Source organism: Chanodichthys erythropterus, chromosome 15 (genome assembly GCF_024489055.1).
Source record: "Chanodichthys erythropterus isolate Z2021 chromosome 15, ASM2448905v1, whole genome shotgun sequence".
NCBI classification, from domain to species: domain Eukaryota; kingdom Metazoa; phylum Chordata; class Actinopteri; order Cypriniformes; family Xenocyprididae; genus Chanodichthys; species Chanodichthys erythropterus.
This window is the reverse complement of record NC_090235.1, coordinates 22,580,347-22,605,221: the sequence shown is the minus strand read 5'-3', so window position 1 is coordinate 22,605,221 and position 24,875 is coordinate 22,580,347. Positions and strand designations below refer to the sequence as shown.

The following is a 24,875-nucleotide window of genomic DNA, read 5'->3' as shown; positions in this document are numbered from 1 at the left end:
ATTCAGCACAGCACTTACAGCAGCTACAGAAATAGCATAGTAATCGAAGCAAGATGGAGGACTTTTACGGTTTATGTAAAATCGGATGGCTGGAGATGGTGGTTGAGCAGACCTATAACTAAGGACAGAATCTCAGTGTCTTTCTTGACACCTTGACTCTGGAATAAAAATCCTATAGAGATTTATCGACACGATGAGCTGAAACTCATTTCAGCAGGACCAATCGAGCAGCGTGTTTTATGGTGGCTGTACAAGGCCGTGTGAGAGGTTGTGTGCCAATGTGTTTTGAATCTATTAAGCATCTGTTACCTGACAGCAAATGGCTCTGTCACCATCTATCATACCTGCCTGGTTAGGGCCATACTGGCCTCCTGGCAGGGTATAAGCAGGACTGCGTGTGTGCGAGCGCTCGACGGCACCGCAGATGCATTTTAATGTATTCTCGCTGCTGATATGCTGCCTGTTTTCCTCATAGGTGTGATGAGTGTCAGCTCTGTTACCACTTCGGCTGTCTGGACCCTCCCCTGAAGAAGTCGCCCAAACAAACCGGCTATGGATGGATCTGTCAGGAATGTGACACATCCTCATCAAAGGTAAGCGCCAACAGAATTCACCCTATGCAAAAAAATAAAAAATAAATAAAATAACCAGCCTATGTTGGCTTTCTGGTCTTAGCTAGTCTTCCAACCTGTTCAGGCTGGACTGTTGGCTTTTGAATTTTCTGTGGCTGGTGGCATAGTTAGTCATCTGATTTTTTTTCTTCAAGACGGGTCCTAACTTTTTAAAGGGGTCATGACATGAGAAATCAAATAAGCCTTGATCCTTTGACATATAAGAGGTCTTTGTACCATTATCCTGCAAGTTTCATAGCTTAAATCGTCGTCCTCATTATAAACAATGCATATATTTTCAAGCTCCAAAAACAGCACGTTTTGATATAATGCGGGATCTGTGGCATCACACAGGCAAATACGTTTGCACATGCCTGCCTCCAGAACTAGATATTGACGAAAAGTTATACATCATCGCACCATAGGCCCCGCCCACTAGCATTCAGTCACTTAATGGCAGACATTCGCCTACACTAGATGTGAGCGTTGCGTGGTGTTAAAGGCAAATAGAACCCTTTATAATCACTGACGCTGTTTACACTCGATACAGTATACAAAAGCGCGTTCAGTTTCTGACATACTCCACGCACTCAAGTGTCGACAACAGGACAAATTGAAGAATGAAAGATTGTTCGCTTTGACACGTCCATTTTAATGACTTGTTTGCATCAATGTACAGGCTTCAGAAACAAGTGGATGGTTTATCTTAATGGCATCCCAAATCGCATTGGAGAATAAGATGACGTTAGATGATCTGTAGATGATGGTTTTATATGGATAATGTTTTCAAAGCACTTGCGTGCAATAGTGAGTGGGCATTGATATACTTATTCCTATGGAAGCCAATTATAACAGTGGCTGTTTACTGACAAGCCTTAAAAGGTTAGTTCACCCAAAAATGAAAATTCTGTCATTTATTACTCACCCTCATGTCGTTTCACACCCGTAAGACCTTCGTTCATCTTCGGAACACAAATTAAGATATTTTTGATGAAATCCGATAGCTCAGTGGGGCCTACATTGACAGCAAGACAATTAACACTTTCAGATGCCCAGAAAGGTACTAAAAACATATTTAAAACAGTTAATGTGAGTACAGTGGTTCAACCTTAATATTATTAAGCGACGAGAATACATTTTGTGCGCCAAAAAAAACAAAATAACGACTTTTCAACAATATCTAGTGATGACCGATTTCAAAACACTGCTTTGAAGCTTTGCGAAAAGTATTCTCGTCGCTTTATAATAATAAGGTAGAAGAACCACTGTACTCACATGAACTGTTTTAAATATGTTTTTAGTAGCTTTCTGGGCGCTGAAAGTGTAATTTAACTTGCTGGCAATGCAGGCCTCACTGAGCCATCGGTTTTCATCAAAAATATCTTAATTTGTGTTCCGAAGATGAATGAAGGTCTTACAGATGTGGAAGGACATGAGTGTGAGTAATAAATGATATAATTTTCATTTTTGGGTGAACTAACCCTTTAAATGAGCCATGCCTTGAAAACATATTAAAATATTTTTTTAAAAATCCATATCATGACCCCTTTAAAGTCAGTTACCTAAAAAGATAGATCAGTCTTGTTTGAATTGGAAAAGTAAGACTGATTACCCCTTGGTTAACTTCTAGTTGGTCAAACTAATTAGACACACGCTTAACATAGTGGTTAAGTTTCTGAAACTGGCCCCAGTTTAGCCAGGCTGGGGGACCATCTTAAACCAGTGAAGACTTGCTAGGTAAACTAGCTTATCTAATATTTGTTGCTCTGTATTTTTACACTTATTGCTGTCCCATTAGCTTGGTAACATGCTAATGTAAGACTAAATTGTGATTTGCTCTTGGTGGCAGACACTTCGAAAATACATGAATAGCTTGTGTTAAAAATTGTTTATTCAAATATTAAATATAATTTGTTTAGGTTACAGTATTTTAAGGTGTCATTGTTACAGTGTAATTAAACTAATAAGTACTGACTGATATTAATTAACAGCATCCACACTTTAGGGTTAGGGCGTGGTTTAGGGTTAGTTTCTTGTAATTATGCATAATGTACTATCTATTATTGTTATAGCAAGTACATGTCAAATTTGTAACAAGAACACTGTAAAATAATGTGTTACCTTTTCATATAAGTTTATAATTTAATTTAAATAATTTTTATGATTTACTGCAGTGTTTTTTTTTTTTTTTTTTACTTGACTGAATTTGGACACCAAGTTTAGTGCACAGTGTTCACCCCAGTTCTCTCTGAAACATTTTCTGACGCAATTTATTAAATAAATAAATACAAATCTTTACCACACATTCTATAAATACTCTCAACGGGCTTATCGGCTCCCTGGCTTTGCTAATTACTGATAAAAGCTAAGCAGATGTTGTCTGAAGATGCAGAAGTGTCCCGATAGCACCAGTGGTGAATGTCAACCACTGTTTTAAACCCTATATACCTTCCTTCCTTCCACACATCAGCAGCTGCTCCTGTCCCCTTTCCCAAAAGCCACAGTTGATCCGCGCTGTTGACTTAGACCTTCGGTGATTGTTTTATATTATTTTTGGAAATTGGCGAGTGCATTCACGTTCTCCCAAACATTTAATTTTTATTTCTCATTGAATTACAGTGCAATCAAAGGCTGTATGTGTCTTCTTGGAAAACTAATTAAGTTAATAAATGAATCTGCTTTTCAATTTATCTTTAAATGGACAGTTCTGCTAGCCGTGGAAAATGGGGGTTAATTGATGTTTGCTGAAGAGAAAGTAAAAGATGAAAAATGGTGGTGGTCTGACTACATGACGGAATTAGTAACATGGAATTATTGCTCTGGATTAAAATTAACAGTTTAAGTAGAGAGCATGATGATAGAATGAGAAATGCATATGCTGCCAGATACTGTTAACTGTATATGTACACAAAGATAAATGGTAGCGCTATGGTAATAACAGTGATAATAACATGGTATGTCTTCTAACCATCTTGGCTGTGATGTAATGATCGAACCCCTCAGAGATCTCAATATAATATCTAATTCCTCCAAGAGCAGTTTTATTTGAGCTATCAACATTAATTTTATAGCTCAGTGAAATACTCTGACTGTATGACAGTAACTGTCATATTTGTTCCTATTTTTACTTATTGAGGGTTATTTTTTCTCTAGGTTTGTATTAAAATATTGAGATTACTGTTAATTGTGCTAGTGATATGTCTTACCATGATGCTATGTCCAAAAACGCAGTATTACCATAGTAAATGCCCCAAAAATAGTATTACCATGATAAATGTCCACAAATCATAGTATTACCATGTGCAAAAACATTACTGCAATAATTTGCAAAAACATGGTGTTACCAAAGTAAATGTTCAAAAACATAGTATTACTATGATAAGTGTACAGAAAACATGGTATTGCTACAATACCATGCGCAAAAACACATGGTATTCCTACAATATACGAATATTACCATATTCAAAAACATGGCATTACAATAGTAAACATACAAAAACATATTACTATAGTAAATGTACAAGAAAACATGGTGTTATCAATATCACGTGGAAAAAAAAAAACGGTATTAAATTGGTAAATGTGAAAAAAATATATAAAATATATAAAAGCATATGAATAAAAAAAAAAAACATTTTTACTCCAATATGATTGCCATGGTAAATATCCAAAAAGACATTGTATTACTACGATAATGTGGAAAAAAATGCTATGAATGTACAAAAAAAAAAAAAAAAAAAGATAATATGAAGAATTTCAGTATGTGTTTGCTAAAGGTTGGTTAATAATGTTCAGAGATTTCTTTCATCTTTTCACAATTGTGTTGATAAATTAAGATAGAAGATCTCCCAGTCTATTCACAGCAGCCCTTTGTTTCTAATACATGTAAAAGTGCCTAATGTCTCGCTCATAAAATCGACTGATAAAGAATTATGTTTCTGGCAGCAGACCCCCTTTGTGTGTGCTGTGTATCTCCTGTAAATAGGGCTATTATAAGTCAAAGGCGTTGAAGAAAAGCTGCAGATCGGTAACCTGCTGCTACAGAATGAGAGCTGTGCAGTTCAGGACAAAAGCGATGGAAGGAAGGCGAGTGGCGACAGAGAAAAGAGCTTTAGACAGTGGGAGGTGCACCAGGGCCACGGGGATTAAACAAGTCTTTGCCTTTAGAATGTGTTCAGTGACAGCCTGCCGTGAGACCAGCCGCTCCCCGGGGACTCGCAGAGACCAGACACAATCCTGTTTAATCACACACACACATACAAACGCCAGGCCACATACCTCTCTACCTCTCTCTCTCTCTCTCTCTGACACACACATGCTGTGTTTGGTTTTAGTAGAACCTGCTGTCTTATCTCACCCTCACTACCGGCTTTCTGTTGTGCTCCTTGGATTTTTCTTGCTCCTTCTAATACCATCATTTTAGATGCTTGCTCCAACTAAACTGTATAGAAGCGACGACAAAACAGGAAACAGGAACACTGTCCTTCTTCTTTTCTTTGCTTTTCTTTTCTTGGCTCCAAGGCTGTTTACACCACAAATGGCCAATATCAATCTGTTTTTTGTTTTTTTCCCACGTGACCTTTTATTTTATGGTTTGGGTCCTATTAGCATAAACATTTAAATTGTAATCTTCACTTTTTTATTGTAATAAAAAAATATTACCAGTAAGCCAGAGCAGAACTGTTGTGCGTCTCTGAGCAACACACAGCAGGGTTTCTGAATTAATCCGCATTTTAAACGAATCAATCGTGGTGAACCAGTGATTCAATGGCTCATTCATAAAGAGAGCCATTTACTTTATTCCTGAATGAATCAGCTATTTGAACGGATTGAATGAAGATATTTACCGCCACCTACTGGCAGTTTTAGTTTCTAATTTAGAGTATCATTTCATAAAAATAAAAAAAAAAACATTTTCATATTAATAAATGTGTAGTTCACCCAAAAATGAAAATTCTGTCATCATTTACTCATCCTCATGGTCGTTGTAGCCTAAAAGTTTGTGTAATAAATTATATGTTGAATCAAATAAAACATTTATTTTTAATGTATTTGATGCTTTTCTCATTTAACACAACAATGACTTTAAATGATCTTTTGGGGATAATTTATCAGGCAAATTTGATGTGTGATTCATTTGCGATTAATATTTCTGTATTAATATTTAATAGTCAATATTTATTATTCTTTATTTTTTATTATTCATATACAGTTCATAAATTGTTATTGTGGAATTGACAAATGTTCACAAATTCTAATTTTTGTCTAGTCAAGCATCAAAACATTGACACATTTAGCATTTTATCCACATGTTTATCATAGATAATCCAGTATGTGTTTCCTGAGTATAACCCATGACTTTACCAGATGAGATTTATATAAAATTTCATTAGAAATCAATTAATTGTGTATATATATATTTTAAAATATTTTTAGAGTCATAGAGTGGACATTCAAGTAAAGATCTTAGGTTATTCAGCTCTAGACATTTAAAAATCATTAACATATTTGTTTGAACAATCGTCATACTGTAAATGTATCTGACCCTTAAAACAAAAAGTCGGTGCGAAGGGTAAAAGTCTTCTGGCCGTGGATGCCATTTGAAATATAATAGATTCCATTATGGGAATCAAAGAGCACTCCAGAAATGAGCAATGTGTTCAAGTACTTAAGTTCTGTAATCTGCCATGCTGTGAACCTCTTTACCTGCGGTTGGTCCGGATGGGTTTTTTTTTTTTTTTAAATGCCATCTTAAAATGCAGTCAGCTTTTTCTGTAATTCTCCTCCTCGGCAAGATTGTGGGGGTCGACATTAAAGGAGAGCGGTGCTTTGGTTTTGCCGCAGTTGAATGAAGAAGTAGCAGTTCAGAAGTGTGGAACTGAAGAGTCGATTTGTTATCCCTTCCAGCCTTGACTTCTAGATGTGAGCGGAGAGCATTAGCGGGAGAGAGATTCTCACCTCATGGAGCCATCTTCTTTTTCAGCCTCTCGATTAAAACACAGGGCCCATTGATAGGCTCTCGCCCCCGAACAGCCCACTGTAGACCCCAAACTCTTATACATAGGGACCAACGCATGGGTGGAGCAATTGGAGGATACGAGATGGTCTTGAGCTTGCCGTGTGGTTATCTGTCTCTCACCGCATTTTTCTCACTCATTGCCTTTTAAAGGTCACCATAAATGGGTTTTTGCCTCTAAGGTCTTTATTAATAAAAAATGTTGTTTAAGTTGTTTCTCGGTGGATGATTTGTCGCATCGAGACGTTTGTGTTATTAAATCACTTAATTGCGTTTGCCTTCCCTACCTTGTGAAAAAACGATTGTGAGAAAAAGCTCACTTTCATTAGTTTACGAGCATGCAGGCGTACAGGGCCAACGCTGGTATCAGTTCATACGTGGCCCGGCAATAAAGGCTTTATTAGTAAGAGTTGAGTTCATTACGAAGGCTGTGTATTTCCCTGCCTGCGCACGTCAGATAACCCCCAGCCAACGAAGGCCACATCCCTCTGTTGTCACTTCCGAGCCCTGCCGAATTGATTCGGGTAATAAAATGACAGTCCTGCCACAATATACGGATGGCCTTTAGTTCGAGAGCCCGTTAGGTGGTGGAGAGGGGCTTGTTTGAGCTTTATTTACACCCGCGTGTCACCGCGGCTCACCCTCATGATAAAACGTTTCAACAGATCTGTGGTGTGTTTGAAATGCCATGAGGCGAACCCGGCTCAGGCGGGAATGGAAATGCCTAAAGGACAGCTTTTTTGGATTGTTCATTCAGTCATTATCTAGACTTGGGGTCAAAAGCCTCATTACTGCAGCAATTATAACACTTACAGAAATGCGTTTGTGTCGTCTTGCGGGCTGATTGGACACTAAGTAGAATTTGTTACTTCTTGACCTTGAGGTTTACATTTGAACAACTTTAATTTACTAAGCCTTTTCTCTTGTTTATCTATGAAACATTTACAAGGATAAAAATGATTTTTGCTGCATGTTCGATTTATTTATTTAAGCATTCCACTTACATTTGTAAAATGGAAGTTAACTTAATTTGTGTTGGCAATACATTTATTATTTATTGGTGAAACTTTAACTGAAACTTGGCAGGGAGTTGATGGGAAGACTAAATGTTGAATTAAGTGTATTTTATGTGTTTTAATGTGATGAGACTTGATAGTGCTTAATGTCCATGTTGAGATTTAGATCCGTTTCTGTAATGTTGGGTTACCATTGTGGCAAAAGGAGAAGCTTTTGCTTATGAGGATAGATACATGAAGAGTGTGTTGAATTTTGCTTTACTCTGAGTAAAAAATGTTAAGAATTTTGTGTGTAAAATTACAATGGCTTTTTAAATTAGTCACTTAAAATAGCTTTATTCCATTGAATGTACATGAACAAATTAATGAATTATTGAACTTAACCAAATTGGAAAAAAGCAATTTATGTGGAACTAATGTACACACTTAATATGTACATTCAAAGAGCAAATTAAATAGACTCAAAGTCATTATTTATGTGGCAAAAGCTTAAGTATTTTTGTCTTCCTTCTTTTGCAGCTTTCAATACATAGACAATTCTCACTACCATTCGTAGTCCTTTTGGAAAGTGAAAAAACTTTCAAAAACTCTTTTTGTTTGAACATCCAAACCTGCCTAATACAGCAGCACTGGTCTGGGTTTGGAGGTGGAACTATCTGTTTGCTGGCCAATAAAGGACAAGTTAAATATTTGAGAAACCTGTTTGAAATGCCTTATTTTTGCAATTCTGTTTAGTAACACTAGTGCGTGCAGAAATAATATACTCTAATATTCAATGTGAGGTTAAATTTGGGTTGTGAAGATGATTATCTTCAAGCACAGTTGTCAGTCAGAGCCTTGGCAGACTGACCTGCTAAACAGGCTAATTAAGTTAGACTAACTTAATTTAGTCCCTCTCTGAATGAAATTTGTAAGGGAAAGTATGGTCTTGCTTATTATTATTTATCAAATATTTGATTGCCATCTGGTAAAATCAGAGGCAAAATAGCTACCTTATTATAAGCAATTGCAACTGGTTGAAAAGTTTGTTGCAGGTCTCTTTCAGTTTGCCTTCTCACACTGTGGCCAGTTGAATAAGTGTGCAATGGGGCTCTGAGAGGTCAGGTATAAAAAAGGGTGAGTTATTGTAGCTGTGCACCAGGCTTAAATGCAGTATAACCCAAAAGGTTAGCATTTCAAGAGATCCTGAAAGTTACCTTGCACCCCTGCTTGCCGGTGAGTTGGATGGAGCGTTATAAGACGTAGGAAAAATCAATGCACCGGAGTCACGTCCATCACTTTAACTAGGCAAGCTGGATGCCTCATTCCCTCTCAGGGGCCAATTTACAGAGTAAACAGGACCCTGGAGATAGCATGGCAAATTCCAGCTGTCCCGTTGGTCACTTTCTTAGCACTTAGTTGGTTTTATTAACTCACTTACATTGCCTGTGCAACACAAGCCTGTAACAGGGTGGACCTGTGAAACCTTTATGTGATGTAGAGGCTTTATCATTGGGTAAAGTGGTGCAATTTACCACCAAAACCATTAACCTTTTAAAATTTTAAATGGTTGAAGTGGTTAGTCGACCCCACGCTGAGGCAGCAGACTTCGACCCGACAGTCAAAGCGGTGTTATTTCACGAAAGTGCCACAAGTGTTGAGGGTGCCATTTGGACCAAGGCCTGACTGACTCTTGAGTGAGTCATTAAATCGTTCCTTGAATCAACTTGTTTAAAAACACTGATTCGTTTACGATTGAGACAAGTGGCCCCATCCCAAATGTCACACTTCATGTGCACTTACAGCCCTGTGGACTTACAATGGCTACCTCATGCGTGTATCCATTAGGTCCACAATACCATAGTGTGTCCCATTTGTAATTTTAGGTTTCAGATAAAGGGTTGCCCCTTTTGCGGCAACATGCGCCCTCAATGCACTGAAGCGAGCTCCGCAGCAGACTTCTATCCAATAATAGTCAAAGCAACATTACGTCACAAAATTGTGGATTTGGAGGCAGATCGCTAGGGCTTAGAGTTCTATTTGGGACAGGGCCAGTGACTATCTTTATGATTGAGTCCTTGAAAGGGTAGACTTGGAGAAAGTTTGCAAGGGCTTGGGGTTCCATTTGGGACAGGTCCAGTGACTATCGTTATGAGGGAGTCCTTGAATTATTCACTGAATCAGTTTGTTCAAACACATAGATTGATTCAGGAATGAAACAGTTGGCTGTCTTTATGAGTGAATCATTGAATTGTATTTTTAACTGATTTGTTGCAACGCATTCAGGAACGAAACATATTAGTAAGTCAGTGACTCATTCACAGAGTCGATTTGTTTTAAAACACAGATCGATTCAGAAACACCACTACTGTGTCTAGTTTGTCCAAACATTGCAAAAAAGGGGTTGTGTTTGGGAAGCCTGTGTGAAATTTAGTTTGGTGCCGCTAATGGTGCAGAAGTAACAAGAGAGATCTGGTTAAATATCTGAAACGCCCATTTTATCGGTCAATCTAGGTAGAGTCCTTACTGTCTTTAATTTTAGTTCATCACAATTAGCTACAAGACATAAAATAACACTAGAAGGGTCATTCAAATAAATAGGTGACACACGTGAAGTAGCGCTTCTCAAGCCACCAGACAACAGCATCAGAATAGGAAGAGGAGGAGGCTTTTCCCTTCACATGCATTATTAATAAAGGACCAGGAATTGCCTTATCACACTCTTTAAAGGTGACATTGAACATGACAAGACTGTACAACCCTCTGACCCTCTCAGAATTGTGACGAGTGCATTAAGTTTTGGACCATGAGAGTATATGCACTGCCTTATTTAATGTGGCTGTATTTGATGGGATATCCACCCAATCTGCTGACAGAGGGTTATGCTTTAACAACAATAGGGGTTGTCTCCACACCTGCAAACACACTAACAGATCTGTTCAAAAATTGATTCTCACACACTCCCATATGCACACGTACCGACCGGCACACAGTTTAACAAATGCAGCCTTAGAGGAGTGTTACTGTGTGATGCTATAAATCACATTAATGGGGATCAGCAGACTGCATACTGTTCATAACAGAAAGGCCACACACACATAGGAAGTCTTGAGGTCTCCATTCTTTCCTTAAAGGGATGGTCCACCGAAAAAAAATACAATTTGCTCATCGTATACTACATTATTTCAAACCTTTGTTTTTCTTTCATAAAACTCAAATTTTATACCCATTTTCTATATGATTTTATATATATATATATATATATATATATATATATATATATATATATATATATATATATATATATATATATATATATATATATATATATATACCATTTATTTTTATGTGTACCATTTTAAAAAGCAGGAACTGAGAACACAGTCGGTTCAAGCAAGCTGGTGTAGGTGTTTGCTACACATCAGCTGTAACTCAGCACCTGTGAGTGCGTGCTACTTTATTAGCGTGCTCTTTATTGCTTCTGCTTTTATAGTGGATGTTGTTTAGCTTTTAGTTCCCTATCCATTCATTTGCTGAGAGCCTCCATCCATGCATGTAGCCATGTAACCAATTTTCTCGCAGAGTTTGAGCACTTACATTTATTTGTGATTTAATATTTCACCAGAAATTGGAAATGGAGAGAAAGTAGCTCTCTCCTTTCCATGTACCACACCTCCTCCCCGCAGCATTGGCTCTTATCAGATGCGAGCGGGGGAAAAAAAGAAAGAAAAAAAAAAGAAAAATCTCTGGCTTGTGCATTTTACTGCTGATTTAATTAGCCATCTCTTGGTAAGTTCACCTCAGTATCTGTCACACCTCACTAAAATGAAAATCCATTCTCTGGGAAAAAAGGTAGATTAATGAATGCCCTTTGTAATAAATGAAAATGGGAATCGCAAATATGCATAGTCATGAAATTTAATTGTGCTTTCTGGTGATTGGGTTTTGCTGGGAGTGGGTGTGTGAGAGAAAAGGCGATAGGGCCAGAGGTGGCTCAATGTAGCACGTAACGCACAGCTTCAGCTGCCTAATGAAGCAAGTGTTTATGACTGAATGCAATTGTGCCATACCCACTATAGTGAAACACACACACTTCCTTAGGTATGTGCTTACAGACCACCATCACACTGAATTTCTTTACTCATGTAGATTGCTTTACAAACCACCTGTACAATATTTATATATATATATATATATATATATATATATATATATATATATATATATATATATATATATATATATATATATATATATATATATATATATATATATATATATAATACACAAATATGACAGTTCGGTATGGGTTCAGTACAGCAAGGGGGAGAAAACTAAACATAAAATTGCTAAAAAAAATGTATATACTATAATATTAAAGGTTACAATTAACAACAGAGCCTAAACTATTAAATTCAGTTGCTATTTATTTTTAGATATAATAAACACTTTAAAAAAAAAACATGTTTTGCATTAACTTCAAAAACCTAGTTATAAAATTATTTTTCTTTTCCAATTCATTTTTTAAATATAATCATTTACACAGTTACTGTCATAACTTGTTTTTTATGACAAATTTAATTAAACATATATTAAATAAGTAAGACTACTAACAGGTAAAGTGCACAGCATAAATGAGTACACCTCCAAACAAAAACAAAAGATGTATTTTCTTTATGATCACTAATACAATTCATGGAAAGATGGCAAAACTAAAGTGTATTAAACTTATACATGATAAAAACTGAGAAATATATGTTATTAATAGCCATAAAATGTGTAAATTGGCCAATTTTGTTTAAATTAAGGATTAGAAATGAGTACACCCTAGATTTAATTCAACAAATGTATAATATTGTAGCACTTTGTACGCCCTCCATAATTTAGAATATACTGCTCTGACCCATCTTGGCATGGAGTGTACAAGTACAAGACAAATTGTCACATCTGTCCTGTTTAACTCCTGGATGATGAGCTCCTTAAATGCCCTGATCTTTAATGGGAAGTGTTGCTCAACTCGTCTCTACAGAATCTCCCACAGGTGCTCAAGATTGAGTGCAATACATGTTCACAGAAGGTTTGTCACCCTGGGAGAATGCATATCTTCATTGTCTTGTTGAAAAAATGCCCAACAATGCAGGGAATGAATAAAGGGTAACATCTTCTGTTTCCAGTTTGTGTATTAAATTACACAGTGGTGTGGGAATTCATGACAGCATTGATGGTAACACTGTAGTATAGGGAACACATATAAACTATTAACTACGACTTTCCCTCAATAAACTCCTAATTTACTGCTTATTAATAGTTAGTAAGGTAACTGTTAAGTTTAGGTAGTGGGTAGGATTAAGAATGTAGAATAAGGTCATGCAGAATAAGTCATTAATATGTACTTAATAAGTACTAATAAATAGCCAATATTCTATTAATATGCATGCTAATGAGCAACTAGTTAAAAGACCCTAAAATAAAATGTTACCGCATTGATAAAGCACAACTCCCTCACACCTTCAGCACTCATACATCCCTACATAAGAGCTTTACTTCCACTGAACTTCTCACTGTGCTGTTAGATCCAAAATGATTGATTTGGTCTCATGAGACCAGAGTATTGATTCCCAGAATCTATATTTTGTAAATATGGGCTTTGGAAATGGCTAAGTGACTTTATTGTGCTTTGGCTACAGTAGGTAGTTCCAGTGAGAACAACAACCATGCATGTCATTTCTGAAGGCTGCATCTTACTCTGTGAGACAAACAATCACTCTTTTCATAGCTTTTGCTGGCTCTGAGACACTCGTTTGGTATTTCTCCTGCTCTTTGTCTAGCAAAAAAAAAAATCCCTCATCACTAAATGAAAGCTTAAAATGAAGGCCTGATTATTTCAAGTCCATTGTTTTTGAATTTCTGTGTTACTTTTGCTATATTTTCACACTTAAAACAATGATTTGGTAATCCTCTTGTATCACTGTGCTCTTTTGTGCTAAGAAATAAGTCTCCTGACAGTTCTCTCACAAGTGGTTCCATTGTTGTCAGCATTAAGTCTGAGAATGATTCAGTGGGCTATATAACACTTTTAATTGTCAGGAAATTACTTCTCTTTAAATGTTTTGGTTAAACATACTTACACCAGAAAAAGTTTATTTCATTTTATTTAGTAACTTTTAGGAGGGTGTTGCTACACAACATTTTATCACCTTGATAAGAAAATCTTATTTTCCTGAATAATTTTTGACATGCTTCTTTGGTAACTGATTTAGCAGACTTATCTTACATTATCTCTCTAAAGAACCCTAACGTATCTTAAGTAATTGAATAATTGCTGACTTTCAAAGGTTTCAGAGGGGGTGTGTTCATTTATGCTGTGCACTGTAAGTAAATATAATAAATATATAAGCTAATTTAGTTTATATATTTAGTGGAATGCTCCCGTTTAGAGTTAATTTCTCTAGTGAACTAACATGCTGTGGACACTGAAGGTAAATGTAATGTTACGTGAGATATTATCCTCAAGATGTTTTATTGACGTCTTTCTGCAGTTGAAACACTGCATAGATATGTTTACGTGTAATCTCTTAACCATAGATCGTCTGTTTTTCTCCTTCTGTGCTTTTTCCTGGTGTGGTGGTTAACAAACTGTGTTGCATTACCATGGGCGCCCCCTTCTGGATTGGAGTGTGAATCGGCTGTGACTGACTGTATTCATCATGTGACTGCATTGAACCGTGACGTCTGTACCTTGATGGTTCAGGACGAATACATGTACCCTAATATATATATATATATATATATATATATATATATATATATATATATATATATATATATATATATATATATATATATATTTGTGCCAGAGTTAGCTAAACAGCTATTTTGCATCTGTAGTCCCTATATCAAATGTACAGCAAAAAAAGTCGTTTAAAAAAATTTAAAAGCCTTTGCTGTCACTTTTGATCAATTTAATGAATCCTTGCTGAATAAAATTTCTTTTAAAAAAATCTTAATCTCACAATACTGGAAAGCTATAGTCTGCTTGATTTGTACAATTTCTGGAAGTAAGATTAGGGGTTTTATCAGTTCGCCTAGTCATGTTTGCAAGGTACCGGGTGGATACAAGCACTTTTGAGAATGAAATAATATTTCTCAGGTTTGTCAGTTTAGTGCCATTAAACCTTTTTTTATTTCTTAGAAGCAGTTTAATTAGATAATAATGAGCGAATCTGTAGAAACTGCATTTTGTTTCTCTATATTTATTATTTTTGGACAGTCTATATCAATTTTTTGATGTTTTTGTTTGTTGATATTTTTTCATGTTTGCTTATTATTTGTGGTATAATATATTTCAAAAAACAGCGGTTGGTCACTTGAAATGCCAGTCAGACTGTCTCTTCTAGTTTAAGTAGGCGGTTTTTTGTTGAATAAGCTGCAATGATGGCCAAAACTTTAGCTGTTTAGTCAAAGCTCTGGCTACGCAAGACTAGCCTTCTCTGAGCGTGTGTAGCTTTATTAAATTTCTCTGACTGGTAAATATTTTTCCACCATCTCTATGAAGAGAGATGGTTTGGAGGGGTCATGAATAATCCCGGGCCTGATAGCACGCTCTCTCTTTCTCTCTTTTTTTCCTTCTGCCTGAAGACACCCATTGGTTCAAACCACAGCGCTTCATTTTCTCTAGATGTCTCTCCTGCTTCCTTACATGCTGCGTGTTTTCATCATCATCGTGGGACATCAATCTGTCTTCCGCGGTGCGTGCGGGATTGCAGACACACGGCGACACCTATCAAACGAGGGGAGGTCGGAAAGCCGCTTCTTTCCCTTTGCCACATAAAAGCTGTGTATTCAACACACATGCACAAATAAATACAATGAAAGCAGAAAATGCGATAAAGAAATAAGTCATACTAATTAGCCCGCTAATTCTTTGAGGACTGTGCCAGCTTGATAAAGGATGCTAAAGCTTATTAAAGTAAAAGCAGCGTTGTAAATTTTTAATTCTTTTTCTGAAAGCTTTATTTTAATCCCACTTTATGAAGTTTGCTGCGTGTAGTGTGGGTGGTGGGTGGGAAGAAAAAAGGAAGGGTGTTTGATTGTGTCGCTGTAAGGCAGCAGGGGTCTCCGACTCAGATGCATTAACACGCCACAGGCCTTTGTTGCCACCTAGGGTCCAGACCACGCTCTCGCTTTTCTTCCGTCTTTGCTCGCTTAAACTCTCCCTTACACATTGCTCTCCCTCTCTCACTATTTCACACAAGTTTTTTTTTTTTTTTTTTTTTTGCCCTTTTAAAATCTAAAATGCAATTAGAATGAAGAATGTGGCATTTCATTATCATACATGTATAAGCAGTAGCCAGAGGGCTGGCTGCCGCATGGAGTGTGAATGGCAGAATGAAGGCTCCAGCTTTCCCTGGAGGAGAGTGATGGAGATATCCCACAAAGCCACTGCCTGTCAGCGTGATCGGGCCCGCAGTGGGCCAACGTCTCCACGATGTCTCTGCCTCACAAAGCAAATGTCACACTGTCAGCAAAATGAGCACCCTGTTAAAAAAAAAAAGAAGATTTGAAATGGGAGCTTTATAGAGTGAAGAAGAACTTCATATATTGGACTTATTTTTATTTTGACATATATATTGCAGTATTCAGCAAAGCGTTTCCTCTGGCTGGCAATGGGTGACATGTGTGAAAGTCCTGTTCTCTTTAACCATACAGTTGTGGTTCTCTAACTTTTCAGATACTTTGATCAAATCAGAACAGGAAGTACTAACTAGTACTGACAGTGTGCCCTCCATTTTTTGAGCACACTGTCTCTTTCTGTTTAATCTTAAAGTGTGAGCAGTATATGCCATGCTTGATTATCAATATTCGTTTTTGCAGTTATGAGATATCGCGGTGCGGTAAGGCCCCTTATTAGGCCCTCTATCAGACCAGCATCTAAAACCACAACATAAAATAACATTTAGAAAGAAATTCAATGGAATTATGCAAATTTTGCAGTCTAGTTCAAACACATATATATTATATATATTTTTAGATTGTGCAACTTGAAAACATTAGTCAAATTCTTAGCTCTTATTCACATTGCAGTAATAATAATGTACGTTATATACAAAAATGTAAAATATGCTACCATTTTTTTCAGCAAGAATGCAAATCATTATATTAGAATGATTTCTGAAGGGTCATGTGACACTGAAGTTTGGTGCTAATGATGCTAAAAAAATCAGCTTTGACATCATTGGAATAAATGTAATCATCTTAAAATGTATTTAAATAAATAACAAAATCATATGTGAATTAAAGAGAAAAGTTATTTTAAATTGTAATATTTCTCAATACTGATGTTTTTACTGAATTGATCAAGTAAATGCAGACTTGGTGAGCATTTGAGACTTCAAAAAACAAATCTTATCAAACTTTTGACTGAAGGTGTATATAAATATAAAATACAATCATTCATACGTTAATTTACAATAAACAAAGGTTACACTTCATTTCGATGGACCATTTTAAACATTCTACTAACTATTAGTAACTACATGTCAACTAACTCACACTAGAGTATTAGTAGACTGTTAGGTTTAGTTGTTAGGGTTCGTGTTAGTAGAATAAGTTGACTTAGTAGAATATCAGTTGGGGACTATTAAAATAATGTTAGCAGATAATAAGGAAAACAGTCTACTAATACTTAGTTAGTTGGCATATAGTTTTAAAGTTATCATTGAAAAAAGTGTTACCAACATAAAAAACGAATATCATAAATGTGTTCATATTTAAAAAATGTAATACTATCAAATTTTGTAAGGTTCTCTCTCTCTCTCTTTCGCTTTGTTTACCGGTAAGCAATGTGTAGCTGATATCCCATGTCTAGCACACCAAGGAATTTCCAAGAGCCCTGGTTTCACCCTGCCTGCAGGGATAAACACTAAATCACAAGCGGGCCATAACGTGTGGGTCAACGAGTGAGCTTTTGTGTCCATGTGTGTCCATGGGAGTGTGAAAAAGCTCAATCGAGGCACTCCATGAGATTGTTAGCATGGACCGGACCACCCTCCCCTCTTGTATCCCTTTTAAGTGCTGACTGGCCTGATGATAACGTATGGCACCAGAAGTAATTGGAAAATTGGCAGGTATGTCAGAGAGATTTGGTGGATGGCACAGGCTGATCCGGCAGCAAGGTTCATGCGGTGTCGTCCCACCGTGAGATTTATATCTCCGCACGGCCCGGCAACGGCAAAGTACCCAGAGTTCAGGAAAAAGTAACTCATTTTTCATAAAGGCCTGGCTGCATATCAAAAGTCATGCACAGACAGAGACAAGACCCATATGGGAGAGACATTGCTGAATAAAGCAAAGCTGTCTGCCCAGATTAACTGCTGAGATGGCTCTTGAAGCTGCATATTGGACATGTATCACAATTCTGATGTTTGTATGTCGAAAAATTAAACTGGCCTACATTAGTTTTCATTATATTGTAACATACTTTATTACACGGTTATTACTCTGTAATTACTAGCTCGTTACTATATTTATTAGATGTTCTTCTATAGATGATGTCTGATAACTATAACCTATAGTAGTTTCTCATTTATTGTGGCCGTACTTCATTATAAGGTTATTACTATGTAATTACTAGGTCATTATTATATTGTTACTTTATTCATTTGATGTTCTTCTATAGATGCTTTTAATGAGGTGTCTGAAAACTGTAGTTTCCCATATATTGTGGTCATACTTCATTATAAGGTTATTACTAGGTCATTACTCTGTAATTATTGGATTTGCTTCTATAAATGTATCAATAGCTTTAAGGAAGAATAGATGCTTTTAATGAGATGTGTGCTCTTGATGCTTTCTGTAAGTAAAGCCGTGAGTCATCATGTGCTTCTCAGCTGCCTTGAGTATAGTGTGTGGTCAGGGCTCTGCCATCACACATGGCTGTGCGTAGATGTGTTTATTAACCTTTGCAGGAGGGGATAATTGCATCTGTCAGACTCACTTAAAAGCTGAGATGGCCGTCATTTCCTGTTTGTCGTCTCCTCTAAATTTGCAGGTTGTGTAAGTGACTCTGGCATGACGTTTGCTCTTTGTTCACTGCGGTAGAGGTGCTAAAATTACCATTTTTTTCAGAGTTAAGCATAGCATGTAAACATTTAAATACAGTTAAACTAGGATTTTGCTATAGTGGGTTTCTAGCAGTATACATTCAAATTAGAAAAGCAAATGGACATGGCCTAGCTGTCTTTAAATTCATCCTATTTTTTTGGTCACACTTTATATTAGGTGTCTTTAACTACTATGTAGTTACATCAAAAAATAAGTACAGTGTGCTTATTGTGTTCATGTTGTATTGCAAAACACTTTTGCTGCTATTGAGGTGGAATACGGGGAAGGTTAGGGACAGGTTTGGGTAGGTTTGAGGGTGAGTTAAGGTGTAACGGAAGGGTCAGCAGATGTAATTACATGCAGGTATTTTTAAAGTTAACATGTATGTACACAATAAGTGCATTGTATTAAATTATTAATTTAAATGTTAGTACATAGTAGATAAAGCCATCTAATATAAAGTAGGGACCCCTGCTGTTTGCATAATTATAACTAAAAGACAATAAACATTCTAACAATAAAGTTGAACTGTACTGAACTGATTTTTCAAGCTCAATCACAAATGTTATTTTTACTTAATTTTTTCCCCACCAGTGTTTTTATATATATATATATATATATATATATATATATATATATATATATACACTGAAAATGATGACTTTGTGGTATGGTAAAATCTATTACATTAATTCATGTAATTTATACATTGTAAAATCAAGATTAAGTTGGTACTATAATATCTTGAGTAAAATTTACACAATTTATTCATGTAATAACATAACTGAGAAGAAAAAGTAAATTGTATCTTATATTAACAAATACTATTTAACTATTTTATAGTCACAGCACATTCACCAAAAAAACTAAGTAAATTTTAATCTGAAAAAAGCAAAGTGTGTCGGTGCGCTTTTTTTTTTTTTTTTTTTTTACAAGATCCGGCTTGCAGTGGCAGAGACGGTCCGTAGACATTGGTCTGCGAAGCATCAATGGAAACTTTACAAATCCTGACCGCTGTTGGAAGCTTCGCAACCGCGTGCATTAGTTACAGGGCATCCGTACTGTCTCATCGCGCTGCACCGCATATTGTTTACCTTGCTTTTTGACCCATCGCGATGCTCGTCGCATTGCTGTAATCGTCTTTATTTATTTAATTGTTTGGAAAGTCGTGTTTTTTGTTTGGTTTTGCTACTGAAATGGAAGCACTCACTTAAAACGAGGATGTTTGCTGCTTTTTTTAATAGGCCCATATTTAAATGAACATTTACTTAATTTTATTGTGTATGTTCTACTGGGGGATTTATAGTTCCCAGAATGCTTTGCATCGGATTTAATTTGAAGAGAAAATGTTTAATTTGTTTATCTTCATGTGTTTTAAGCAAGATAAATAAGTAAAAGATTTGTTATTATTGTTTAATGTTCTATTAAGGTGGGATTTAGAAAAGTTTTTGTCATGTTGGGAGTTTTGGGGGTTACCGTCATGGTGACAAGTGGAGCCTGACGTTATTTTGACGACAGGTTAGACCGGCTTGTAAAACAATTACTGAATAAGTAATTGTAAGTAGTAATACTGTTAAAAGTTTTATTCTTACAACATTCTGCTTAGAATGTGTGAGTTTTGCTAAAATTAGAGTAAAACCAAGGCAAGAATTATTGCAGTGTATATAATAATAGTGAGTAATATTAATTTATTAAACTAAGTAATTCAAAATGTGAAATGGATAGACATTATAAAATCTACTTAATTCCTTCATAACAGTAAATGTTAAAGATTAATAAAATTTACTTGATATTTTCACATTTTAAATTTAAATTTACTTAATTACTTTTAATAAATACAACATGCTAAGTTAAATATAATTAAGTAACATTTACTTAATGTCTTCACAAATGTTACATTTAGAGTTAAGTACATTTTACTTGATACTGGCAAGTAAATTGTACTTGATATCACAGCAGTAAAATTTACTTAGAAAAACTGAGTGCAAATTGTTACAATGATTTTATCAAGTAAATCCTACAAGTTGTTTTTATCAGTGTATATATATATATATATATATATATATATATATATATATATATATATATATATATATATATATATATATATATATATATATATATATATATATATATATAAGTTGCCAAGGAGTGGCTGCATTTTTTTAATCACTTTCACAAAACTTTAATGGCCTCCAGAAAATGTATTTGTATGAACATACAATATATCAAAACAAAGAAAATATCAACATGTGGGTAAGTTTCATTTAAAAAAAAACTTTTCGACAAAAAATCGTGTTTTTGTCGAAGACTTTTTTCTGGATTGGATTCAGAATGATTATCAAAACATAGATCGGGTAAATTGAGTCCAGCAACACCGCCAAAGCTTGCACAGTCCTCTTTGTGGGTTTGATATTTTTCTCGCTAACATTAGGCAGTTCTTTCGCAGTATCCTGGTTTACGCAGATCATCATCTTCGCTTGTTTTTGGATCCGGAGATGCTGTACAATTTCAGCGCCCCCTACTGTATAACAGTGACAACATTGCTGGAAAATGGGAGGGAAGCGGTGTGTCATAAATGATGGAAAATCTCGTCAGTGGCGGAGAAAGAGATTAAGATACTCTTTTTATTTTTCAGGAGGAAGAACCACAAGATTTCGAGGAAGACTCTGTGAAAGAAGAAACGGCAGAGCAAGAGATCCCAGACTGAAAAACTTGTTACCTCACGTGAAGTAATCGTCTTGCCTACACAGTTAGCACCATCACCTCATTTCCTGCTGAATAGTGGGATGCGAAATAACTTTCACAAATTAAATCTACAGACGTGAACTGCCACTGCTTCACTAACTGAAACTTTCCTCCTTTGTTAACAAGAAATTGATAACAAAAAAATACCACAATTGCCAGCTAAAAAGAATTGTCAACGCTGTGATCTCTCTATATATTTTTTTCCAAGTATATAGGGTATTGTACAGACTCGATGTATGTTCAAGTCCACCGTCTTGAATGAATTTCAGAGCTCAACCCAGGGAGTCTTTGGAGCGCTGGAAGCACAGCAGTATCTAATGACGATCATGATCTTCATATCAGCCCGTTTCTACCTTGAATATTCTATATGTCCAGTCAAAACCTGTTTTTTTTAAGGTTATTTTTCCTACACTAATTAACATTTCTCTTCACTCATGGATGTGAATGTCATACTGGTGTTGTGTGTCCAGATCCCTCAAGCATTGTTTCTGTTATACACACAGCAATTGCACACTATTCTTTCCTGTCCCGTAAACACCTCTTTGTTTATCGGCCCTTTATATTTGCTTTTGTTTTTTATTTTACTTCATATATTTTTAAACACCAATGCATTATAGTGTAATAATGAACATGCATTGGCATTGCATTGAAACTGACAGTAAGTGGCTTGTGTTATATAAATAATTCATTACTTCCTGATGGTAAGAGCAAAGTCTATTTTATTATTTTTTACAAATCTCATTTTTATACCTACAGTATATTCCAGAACATCCTTTATCACTGACAGTGTTATTGTCCATGCTCATGTTTGAGGCAATTCTCAGTCTTAAACATTGTTTCAGTGTAAAAAAAAGTGGGACAGTTCATCTGCCTCAACACTTGAGCTCCAGATAAGTCTGTATTTTGGTACTTAAAGTGACCTTCATAATAAACATTACTTGTGATTTAGTATTATTATTATTTCTGTTATTGCAACAGGACCATAACTAGATTCTATCAAGATAAATGGCACTCAAAGAAAAATCCATTTTCAGATAGGGAAGTGCACTTTCCACAAAAAGGGTACAAAATAGAACATGAAAAAGTATTTATTTTCTATATATGGTCAGTGAAAGGAGATGATTATTCTTCAGAAAATGTTGACCATCGGCCTTAGAAAGTAAAAGTTTGTTGGGACATGTCTATATACTGGTTTAATCACTGATTTTGCTAGGGATATATTAAAAAATGCCATATATATTATATATAAGGGGGATATAGACATTATATATATTATATATAAGGGGGATATAGACATTTCATGTGTTTAAATCTGGTATTTGAAATGCAAGATTAATTTTATGTTAGGTATTACTTCAACTAATCTATTGTACGGAAGAGGATTAGGGCCAAGCAATAATAAAAAAATAAAACCATCTCGAGATTAAAGTTGTTAAATTTAGAGAAAAAAGACCAAATAAAATGTTGAGAATAAACTCGTTAAATTACGAGAAAAAATCATTAAATTTCAAGAAAAAAGTTGAGATAAAATGTTGAGAATAAAGTAATTAAATTACAAGAACAAATTCGTTAAATTATGAGAAAAATGTCGTTAAATTTCGAGAAAAAAGTCGGGATAAAATGCTGAGAATGAACTCATTAAATTATGAGAAAAAAGTCGTTAAATTACGAATTTGTTCTCATAATTTAACGATTTTTTTCTCGTAATTTAATTTCAAGAAAAAAGTCGAGATAAAATGTTGAGAATAAACTTGTTAAATTACAAGAAAAAAGTCGAGATAAAATGTTGAGAATAAACTCATTAAATTACGAGAAAAAAGTTGTTAAATTACGAGAACAAATTTGTTAAATTATGAGAAAAATGTAAAATTTTGAGAGAAAAGTCGAGATAAAATGTTGAGAATAAACTCATTAAATTATGAGAAAAAAGTTGTTAAATTACGAATTTGTTCTCATAATTTAACAACTTTTTTCTCATAATTTAATTTCAAGAAAAAAGTCGAGATAAAATGTTGAGAATAAACTTGTTAAATTATGAGAAAAAAGTCGAGATAAAATGTTGAGAATAAACTCATTAAATTATGAGAAAAAAGTCATTAAATTACGAATTTGTTCTCATAATTTAACGACTTTTTTTCTCGTAATTTAATTTCGAGAGAAAAGTCGAGATAAAATGTTGAGAATAAACTCATTAAATTATGAGAAAAAAGTCAAGATAAAATGTTAATAAAGTCGTTAAATTCCAAGAACAAATTTGTTAAATTATGAGAAAATGTCGTTAAATTTCAAGAAAAAAGTCGAGATAAAATGTTGAGAATAAACTCATTAAATTATGAGAAAAAAGTCGTTAAATTACGAATTTGTTCTCATAATTTAACAACATTTTTCTCGTAATTTAATTTAAAAAAAAAAGTCGAGATAAAATGTTGAGAATAAACTCATTAAATTATGAGAAATAAAGTCGTTAAATTACGAATTTGTTCTCATAATTTAATGACTTTTTCCTCATAATTTCATTTCAAGAGAAAAGTTGATATAAATTGTTGAGAATAAAGTAATTAAATTACAAGAACAAATTCGTTAAATTATGAGACAAATGTCGTTAAATTTCGAGAGAAAAGTCGGGATAAAATGCTGAGAATGAACTCATTAAATTATGAGAAAAAAGTCGTTAAATTACGAATTTGTTCTCATAATTTAACGAATTTTTTCTCGTAATTTAATTTCAAGAAAAAAGTAGAGATAAAATGTTGAGAATAAACTTGTTAAATTACAAGAAAAAAGTCGAGATAAAATGTTGAGAATAAACTCATTAAATTACGAGAAAAAAGTTGTTAAATTACGAGAACAAATTTGTTAAATTATGAGAAAAATGTAAAATTTTGAGAGAAAAGTCGAGATAAAATGTTGAGAATAAACTCATTAAATTATGAGAAAAAAGTTGTTAAATTACGAATTTGTTCTCATAATTTAACAACTTTTTTCTCATAATTTAATTTCAAGAAAAAAGTCGAGATAAAATGTTGAGAATAAACTTGTTAAATTATGAGAAAAAAGTCGAGATAAAATGTTGAGAATAAACTCATTAAATTATGAGAAAAAAGTCATTAAATTACGAATTTGTTCTCATAATTTAACGAATTTTTTTCTCGTAATTTAATTTCGAGAGAAAAGTAGAGATAAAATGTTGAGAATAAACTCATTAAATTATGAGAAAAAAGTCAAGATAAAATGTTAATAAAGTCGTTAAATTCCAAGAACAAATTTGTTAAATTATGAGAAAATGTCGTTAAATTTCAAGAAAAAAGTCGAGATAAAATGTTGAGAATAAACTCATTAAATTATGAGAAAAAAGTTGTTAAATTACGAATTTGTTCTCATAATTTAACAACATTTTTCTCG

General features: G+C 34.7%; 1 protein-coding gene across 2 annotated transcripts in view; it reads left to right on the top strand.

Annotated features, from left to right (window-relative positions):
- The window catches only part of phf14 (PHD finger protein 14), a 97,726-nt gene extending 75,338 nt beyond the window's left edge, over positions 1–22,388 (top strand). For both annotated transcript variants that reach the window (XM_067412268.1, XM_067412267.1), the window contains exons 17-18: positions 476–593; positions 21,364–22,388. In XM_067412268.1, the coding sequence (XP_067268369.1) occupies positions 476–593; positions 21,364–21,435 (190 nt within the window). In that variant the 3' untranslated portion in view covers positions 21,436–22,388. The remainder of the gene's footprint in view (positions 1–475; positions 594–21,363) is intronic.
- The last annotated feature ends 2,487 nt before the right edge of the window (positions 22,389–24,875 follow it).